Source organism: Xiphias gladius, chromosome 21 (genome assembly GCF_016859285.1).
Source record: "Xiphias gladius isolate SHS-SW01 ecotype Sanya breed wild chromosome 21, ASM1685928v1, whole genome shotgun sequence".
Lineage (NCBI taxonomy): Eukaryota > Metazoa > Chordata > Actinopteri > Istiophoriformes > Xiphiidae > Xiphias > Xiphias gladius.
In genome coordinates, this window is record NC_053420.1 from 11017112 (window position 1) to 11026808 (window position 9697).

At 39.3% G+C, this 9697-nt stretch overlaps 1 protein-coding gene across 1 annotated transcript in view; it reads left to right on the plus strand.

Annotated features, from left to right (window-relative positions):
- The window catches only part of necab3 (N-terminal EF-hand calcium binding protein 3), a gene marked incomplete at its 5' end in the record, with an annotated part of 34173 nt that extends 31635 nt beyond the window's left edge, over positions 1 to 2538 (plus strand). The window contains one exon of the mRNA XM_040158994.1: positions 1389 to 2538. Coding sequence (XP_040014928.1) covers positions 1389 to 1417 — 29 coding nt within the window. The remainder of the gene's footprint in view (positions 1 to 1388) is intronic.
- Between the last annotated feature and the right edge of the window lie 7159 nt (positions 2539 to 9697).

Genomic DNA, 9697 nt, shown 5'->3' on the forward strand with positions numbered 1-9697 from the left:
CCAGGCAGTGCAGAAAAAATCTGATATTGGAAAACAGAGCCAGAGTTGGACATCAAGAAAAACAAAGTAAACATAGCCTGAGTAAGTAGTAATTGCTTCAAAGGACAATACAGGAATTCAGCCTGTGTGTGTGTGTGTGTGTGTGTGTGTGTGTGTGTGTGTGTGTGTGTGTGTGTGTGTGTGTGTGTGTGTGTGTGTGTGTGTGTGTGTGTGTGTGTGTGTGTGTGCACTAACAAAAATTAAAATAAGCCTGGGAAAATTGTAATACTTATGGTCAATATTTGATTAAAATAAACTTTAAATAAAAAACTTAAAGTTCCACCAGAATAAGTTTGTTTACTTGTTTAATCTGATCGGAAACTTTTCGTATTCATTCTCCTGGAGAAAAAGAGGTTTTAAAAGATTTCTTTATTTGTATTTTTGTTTTTATTTTATTTGTTTGGTTATAAGTGTGATCACTGACAACCATTAAGGAGAGATTGTACTCCGTCAGCATTAGGGAGGGTCCCGGCACGTGGGGGGGCTTCATCTGCCTGCATGCTGTGTGTATTGATGAGTTTTGAACTTTTTTTCTTAGCGCAGTATTTTCAATAAAATAACTGTTAAGTTGCTTCTTATGGAACAACTCGTCTGTTTGTATTGACACACGGCCTGTGTTTCTCAAAGAAAGGCATTATAAGTAGGTTACTTTACCCTGAGTTTTGAGGCTACAATACACTGAATGGGAGGAAGAGGAAGGATAGTTTATGACTGTGGAATCAATAATAGAAAAATAAATAAAACACGGCATTGTGCTGCTCAGTGAAGGCTGCCTTCATATTTTTTCGAAGAGGAGCTTTGCACCAACAGCCATGTGTTTTAAAGACATGATTGTCCTATCCAACTTTGTTTGATTGCCCCTGAAGAAACTGTTCACAGCTTAAGCAAGCGCTCCGCTCTGACCGAAAAGGTCCGGTTAAACACAAGCACCAGGTTGAACATACTGTAAAATAATTCTGCTTTGTGTTGCTTTTGCTTTGTGTTTGTGACTTTCATGTAAAAAAAAAAAAAAAAAGGATGCGGATGTTTGAAAACAACAGGTCAATGTGCACACAACCTTATGACCTCATTGTATGTCCTGTATCTATAAAGGTGTGCTTTCTGCAGTTACTTTTTTTTAATTGCCACCATCCCCACATGATATAAGTCTCCGACATATTTGTTATTTGGCTGATGGATATGTTTAGCTGATAAATTGGAAAAATTGGAGCTTAATAAAATGTAAATTAGATTAGTGATTTTTAAATGCACCCCGCTGTTTCGCCAAGGAGTCATAAATTGCCCTGAGTCGTACAGTAGACTGGCGTGGGGTGACCTGACTCTCTCTCTTTGTACGTGTGTTTCCTCAGCTTCCTGGTGGATTATGACTAACAACTAACAACTGAATCCAGAATGCCACATCTACTGCCTACACTGTCACATGGACAAAGACGCACTGGTGCAGCAAGCGACCCACCCACCCGCAGGCACACACGCAGACACACACATACACACACACACACACATAAAATAAGATAAAAGTACGCACACACGCGCGCACACACACAGAAGAATTCAAAAGGCATCCGTGTGTTTGAAAGCATCAGAAGACAGAGACAATGGCGTCACCCGGCATTCTCCAATGGCATCTTTTAATGTTCGTCTGTCCTCGACTGCTCATTATTGTGCTGCTTATATCAAAAGGAATAGTCGACAGCCTATAGCAAATCTATAGACTTGAAAGTGGCTGGTTCTCTGCGATGAAAAAGCCAGTTTTTTGTTTGTTTTTTTAATTTATATTTTTACTCATAACCCTCACTTGTGCTATGGCCCCTTTTCTCTCGCAGTGTTTGTCTGATATTATTCCAGTGGAGAACAACCAAAAAGACACCGGCATAGGCTACTAGAGCTCGCAAAAAACTGGAAAGAAAATTGGGAGGCCAGTAGTGTTTTGGGCTTTTGAGGAATTGTTTACGGATGAATACAATAAAATTGGATGAAAAAGCAGAGAGGATGAGGCGATGAAGAGTTACTGCAGCCTAAACGTGCATGCTGATGACTAGCATGGCAAACTTAGTTCCTTTATATCCTGGCTGTGTATGTTATATGGTATTGTAACGCTGCTTTTCTTTCTTTTAGCTACCTTAGTGTCATGTGCACAGGATGCCAAAAAAAGCTATTCGAAAAGCTACATCTGCCCTGATATCTATCTACAGTATAACTAGATATAGTGGTCAGTTATTTCCAGTTATTATCTCTCCTCATTCTTCAGTCTGAGACACGTTCTTTGTCTCAAATGTAAAAGTATCTCTAAAAATGTGCGTGTCTAAGGGAAGTAACACTTTGTGAGGAGATTTAATTGTATCTCTACGTTATAAAGAGCAAATATATTTAATGTATCATGTATTTATTTTGATCATGGCAGAGCTCATTCCATCTGTACATATGGAACTCAGATATATTCATATTTCTGTAGTGCTTTGGTTTGGTATTGAACACCAATAATTGTAAACAAACTGAAAGGCAACTTTAATAAATCATTAAAGCTACTAATTGTTTTGACAAGTGAAAACGCCTCTGACTCTTCAGTCTTGAGAGAAACACCCCATCTTCCTCTTTTTTGTTATTCCTTTTTTATTATTTATTGCAACACAGAAGACAGGAAATTAACAGGACAGGACAGGGAAAAGAAAAAAAGGGAATGCAGGGTAGTTACAAAAGAACACCACGCTATAAGGGCAACAGGTTGTCTCGTGAGTGACAGCTTGGTGTCGGTCTATGCAAGTGGGCCTGTGGGTGCTTGTGCATGTGTGGGTGCGTTCTATATTGTCTAGAAAGTCAATATATGGAGGAGGGGTGGGGGGACGGGGGGGCTATGGGAAAGAACAAGGCAGAGATAAATTTAAAGAGACAGATTTAAAGCTTCATTAATCAAATTTTTTGGCCATCAAGGAGTGTAATAAATAACTCCGAACGAGCTGATAGACACACAGCACTCACTGACATTTCAGCAAAGTTGATATGAATATCCAGCAGACACAAAGTAACTGACAAATGATTGCAGTGATTGCTGCTGCTTTAATTCGACTCACCATTGTATGTGAGTTAATAGCATATAACAATAAATTCTGAACGTATCTTTAGTAAGATGAAGAAACTCAAAGAAACTTGTCCACTCCATTTCTGTCAATAATTTTATTTGTCAAGTCTCCCGTGAGCTATGAATTTCCCACGGTGCTTTGGAACAAGGAAAGCTCTTGAAATGTATTCATTTGTTTCTGTGAATCAAAGAAGACAAGTCCGTGACCAAGATTATCCAGCTATGTGAGCAGGATACGCCAGTGGCTCCCTACCAGGCGTGCCTGTGACCGCGTCGCAGGCTGCATAGCTGTGGGTTGTCGGCATAAAAAATATATATCTGTGTTGCCAAATTGTGTCTCCCGACGCTAGTAATCACCTTGCAATCCCAGACTCATCCAGCTTTTTAATCACAGGTTGGGAGCCACCGCATTACACCATCATACAAATTCAGGCTTTTGTCTCTCCAATGCTGCCTTAGGCGGGTTGCACCACATTTAACAGCGGTGCACTGCAGCATATGAATTGGACCATGCGTCTAATTTATTGTGAACTGACCTAGGGCTAAACATAGAGCTCAAAATACCGTAGATGTGGCTGTGAGAATGTGTACCTCCCGTTTCCACATCTGTTCTTCAACCGCTGAAATAAATAAATAAATAAATATACAGTGAGCAAGTATAGTAGTATTTTTTGCCACTAAAAATACTTCTACTACCACTATGACCACCACTAGCACCAATAATAATCATAATAATAATACTAAACACATGGAGGGTGCTGGCAGTGCGTACAGTAAAGTATAGGTAGCAAAAAAATAAAGCCTGTTGCTGTTTGAAGTAGAATATTTCCATCATAACGGATGCAGTAGGCAGATGAGCAATGAAATGTAATTTCTAAACATAGACAGATCACTGGAACATTTCACTTATATCAAACACAGGCATTTTGCCTTGTATCAGCTGTTCTAGAGTTTGTCATTTTGGCCAGTACCCTTATTTGCTTTCTGGTGGAGAGTGAGGGGAGAGGGTTGATTCCTCTCTCACTCCTGTCCATTAAGGCTCGGTGAGGCTTCCTGTGAATCCCTGGTGCATAGGTAGGTAATTGAATCCAGCGTGGGAATGGCATACCCGGCCACTAACAATGGAGACCACAAAATAAAGAGGTAATTAACAAATGTAAATACATTACATTCAGCTATTGCTGAAAAAAATAATGACCAGTACCATTTTCAAAAGTGCGGTTTGATTTGAGTCTATAGCAAAATAAATCCAGCTCCTCTTAAACCTCCTGCAACACACAAGATATGAATTCACCTCCTGCTATTGGTGATGTTGTGTATGCCGTGCTCTACCTGACTTATTGTATATCTTAGAGATACAGCAGGGATTAACTCGCGCAGTCTCTGTTCCATTTTCGCAGGCAATGTTGGGATAGATTCTGTGCCGCTGGAGGATAAGAAATGTTTATATTGAAACCGCTGTGGAATGCATTATGCTCTCAAAATACAACCCGAGAGTCTCAGGAGATTTCGTCTTGCAGTTATATTATATATTCCAACAAGATACTGAAACTACATGCAGTAAACACCGGCCAGTTTCTCTGACTCTATGTGAACTTTACTGGATAGATGCCTGATCTGAGCTACTGTTCAATACGTCAGTTTAAGCAGCTAAAAAGGTTTTAACTACGTAATATCGTCCTATTATTCATTTCCTGATTGTGAAACATGCCTTTCTGTGCTGAAAAGGATGTGGGATGAATAGCCAAATTCAAGGTTCAGACCTTTTTACAGTTACCTCGAACCATACAGTTCTCTGAATAACACTGCTGCCTCTCTATGCACCTCTCCTTTAGCTGTGGTGAAAAAAATAAAGGCCTTTTTTTTTTTTTCTCTTTCAGGCAGGTGCCCTTGGCTCTGATGTGTGCAAACACACTTCATCACTAGAGAGAGCCCAGGGCCAGGGCTAAGGTGACCAAACGACATCTGTTGTCCCGTTTCATTCCCTCGCTGTTGCCATTTCCCTCCACCTTCGTCACTTTATTGTGAGGAAGGCAACACGCAGAAGGCATCTACCGTCACCTCTCTGTAGGGGATGGCAGAAAACCTTGAAGGATGCCGACACAACAGTACAAGATGGCTGTATCAATTATTTTAAAACACAACAGGTGAATGCGATTGAGCTCACAGACGCAATTCTTAGGTGTATATGAGGTCAGAGAAGCAGTATAGCAGATGTGATACATAAATCAAAATTAGTATTCAGTTCACGAAGAAGATAAGTCACCTTACAACAAATAAAAAGAGAAGATACACGAAAATTAAAGACAGCACCAGATAATAAATGATTTTCTGTGTGTCTGACGTGCTCAAGAGCAATTTATCTCCACAGAGATCCAAAGACAGGGGGCCAAAGGTGACAAAGCAACAGCTGTTGTCCTTTATCATGCCTCACTTTCTTCATTTCTTTTCACCCTGGAAACTTTATTGTGTGGGAGGTAACAGGTTCAGAGGGTGTCTCGCCTCTGAAGACTGAGTCACTCATTCTCGTTCACTTAGAGGCTCCTCACACTGACTTGGGATTTGCCATATACTGCTAAACAGTGCATTTCATTATCCCAAGCTAGTAGTGTTCATGAGATCTAACAGCTTATACACAAATTGTTCTTGCAAATGCCGTTTCTTAGTCTTTTATATGCAGAAGATATGAAAGCTACACTTCATGCAATGTCTTGTGTTGTGTTTTGATGTAGGTCCTGCACAGCAGCGGTAGTGTACAAAAATTTGTCTCAAAATCAGTTACTGCAAATCACTCCTGACCCTGAAGAACATTAAGTGTTCATAATAGCATGTTGTCAAAAACCTTTTTGGAAATTTTACTGAGGGCCAGACAGGATGAGAGAGAGAGAGGGGGAGGAAAAGAAACATGTCTGTAAGGAGAGATGAGGATGGAGGGTTATATTATCAAAAGGGGTTTTTCGGTGTCATGTGATGTCCAACATGGGACTAAGATACCGCTCTAATGTCATCTTCGCCTCTCTGTGAATGTGAACTGTGGCGGATTCTCAAACGCAATCATGCAATTTAAGAATCATGTTGAGCAGAGGTGAAAGACAACGATAGCTCCCTATGCACCGCTAAATTCTGCTGTTTGCTCAGTGCGCTGGCTTTGTTGACACTCGTTGTGATTTAGACTGTAAAGTTGTAAACTTTATATTCTTGCTTTACTCTGCATTTAGGTCAAAGCACCTAATTATGCCTGAGTGTGTCCTCGCAGAGCCACCGAGAGGCTGTAGACTCTTAGTCTTGTCGCTTCCTTGTTTAGTTCTCATCTTATCTCCCCATGATGCATAAAGTATTATGCCTTTCTAATCCACGTAGCCTGCTACTGTTTTCTCGTGCAGCTACCATCTAGTTCTACACCGATTCCAGTTCACATTGCTGTACTGTAACCTATTTACCTTTATCTCATTCAGAAGCTCTCCAATTGCAGATAAATCAGATTCACTAGAACAATGGTTACACATGGATCACGCAGTAATTGTTAAAGGAATAGTTCGACATTTTGGGAAATGCTTTATCGATGCTGTATCTGTACCACTCTCATATCTGTATGGTAAATATGAAGCTACAGCCAGGAGCCGGTTATCTTAGCCTAGCACAAAGACTAGAAACAAAAAGGAAATAGCTAGCTTACACTTTTGTTTTTGTACGGATTTAAAGGTATAAAGTGTATGTGGCGAGCTTTGGATGTGCTGTTAGGCAGATGTTGTTACGTTTGGACAGAGCCAGGCTTGCAATTATCCCCTTTTCCAGTCATTATGCTCAACTTAGCGGATACTGGTTACACATTTACTTCACAAAAATGGGAACGGTATCAAGTACTGATTTAAGCTTTTTGAATGTAACACAAACTGAACATATTACTGCAGTAGAACATCAAAAAAATTTACACAGATTCCTCTAAGGCCCCTTTAAAGAATGACGTTTCTATACATAATGCAAGATTATACTTTTGAACCATACAGTGCTAAATGGGAACAAAAACTTTCCACGAAAACATTCCTTTGAAAAGAGTCAACTCGATGAGGTTTGGCAAGTGTTCCACGGGTGTTAAGACAAACGAGTAAGGAAGAATAATTAACTTGTCAAAGGTTCGGTGTCATTTTGTTGTACCGTAACTACCACATCTTTAAAGGCCAGTATAGAAATTGTTAAATGTAATCCCTCTACTGTTTGGGATACTTTCGTCTCATTCAATAAAACCAATGAAATGTTATTACATAAGAAACCACATTGAACAAGATACAAAGAAACCATATCGTATTCAGTGTTTGTAACTGGAATGATTCACTTCTTGTGAGTTGTTTTCAGAGCAGATGATATTAAGAACTAGAGAAGTGAGAAAATCCAAGAGGAGGAGTGAAAAGAGAGGAAGGGTAGGGAGTGAAAGAAGGCGAGAAAGATGTTTTCTGTTTTCATAAGAGGAGCCTTGGAAACACGGGCAGAATCTGATGTGACATCAATTACTTCGCCCCCAGCTAGAAGTTGGGACAGAAACCAGGCACGTAATTAAACCAGCCTCTTCCCACAATCATTACAACATTGTGTAGTAGCATTGTTGCCAATAAACGAACCAAAGTAACTCACCACAAACTGAGACGTCCCACTTTCCCCAGCAAACACGGACCGACACATACACACAAACACAACTGTGCACGTTCGCTGGCTCTACTTTGTCTCCTCTTTGAGCAGATAGACTTGTGGCACAAAAGCTGCCAACTAATAAAAATAATTACCAACAGAACGTCTTTGATGCAGACCAGAACAAGATGACAATTCCCGTGTAACATCTGAACCACAGCATGGAGCCACTCAGCATATTATCCTTGGTATCAAGCAAACGTCACGATCCTGTTACTAGACAGGCACAGAAATAAACAACAACAGAGATTCTGGCACACATGCTGACACACACAATTACATCTTTACAACAGATGAGTCGTATTTCATTTTTAGATTGACTAATAATCAGTAAATACACTTTGTTATCGTAGTCTTTTGTAGATTTGTGCTTAAAATATCTCAGCACACATTAAAAGCAACACAATTTAAGAAAGATAAACAACATTAGCTGCTTTTGTAAAGCTCTGTTATCAGCAACTGAGAGCTATGCCTAAACCTACAGAGGTGAAATGTGACTACATACATTTGGTCACACACTATACTTACGCACAAATTTGAGGTTTTTTGTTCTTTACTTGTTGTTTTACTCCCCTAAATTCTGGAGGGGAAATATTGTAGTTTTTATCCGCTACATTTAAGTGACAGCTGAATGAGCTGCAGTCGTGAGTTACTTTGCAGATTTAGAGTTTTCATACAAAACATATGATGAGTTTATTGAATATGATGCACTGTTATGGATTCAATTACCCAACTATCAAAAAAATAGTTAAAATTAGCTCAACCAAGGGTCACTTACTTTTACTTTGAATACTTTGAGTACATTTTGCAAATGATACTTACATACTTTTACTTAAGTAATAGTTTTAGTGCAGGACTTTTACTTGTAATAGAGTTTTTTTTTTCACACTGTGGTATTGCTACCCTTACTTAAGTAAAGGATCTGAGTACTTGACCCACTGCCTACCAGTACACTAAGTGCATTTCTCAAGCAATGCTTTCAAGTAGGATTTCCGTAGGATTTCATAATTTTACTAGCAATTTGAGCAGAATTCAGGATTACTTTGTTTGGGGACAGAAGGGACAGAAAATTCTTTTGACTACAAAAGTCAGGTTTTTTTTGATGGTGCTGTGTAATCACTGATTTCATATATGAGCAATTGTGGACTCTGTACCAAGATACATTGGGCATGTACTCCTCTTTCAATGCAGATGCAACAAGCCACCAGTACGGAGGCTCCTCTAGCACTGACAGCACTCCTCAAAGCTTATGGTATACTGCCACCTGGTGGTTACACATTATCTGACAACTTTTAATTGCCGGTTGCCTTTTGATTGAATTAATATTTTGCTTCTCTGATGTAAAACAGGATGATGACTAAAGTCAGTCATCTTCTACATCCACTGTTCTCTTCAATATAAACTGACTTGAATATTAATTAACTTCAGAAATGGAAAAAAAACCCATTATGCATTATAGACACTTCAGAATAATTCAGTCTTGCCAAGAGCCTCCTCAGTACTTCATACCTGAATTCGAACGGATGCCTCTTGCATATTTTATTAGGAGTCACTGAATCATTCAAAACATCAAGGAGACAAAGAGGATGCAAAACACTCATGTGGCTGTATAACAAGTTTGTTGAGGAGGGATTTGTAAAGAAAATCTGAGACACATTTAATGAAGTTATGTAGAAGCAATAAATGCATTGTAGGCAATGTAGATAGCTTATTTTTCTGAAGTTATTTTCACTGCTTTTTGGAGAACCTTTTGTGGCTCCACATAATGCTGGTTTGCACTAGAAATTATTTTAATATCTAAGTGATATTTTCTCTGCTCTACACTCATTAAATTCAAAAGACCTTTGGAGCCAAGCTGGACACCAATGACCCAAAACCAAATATCTGAAATACTAC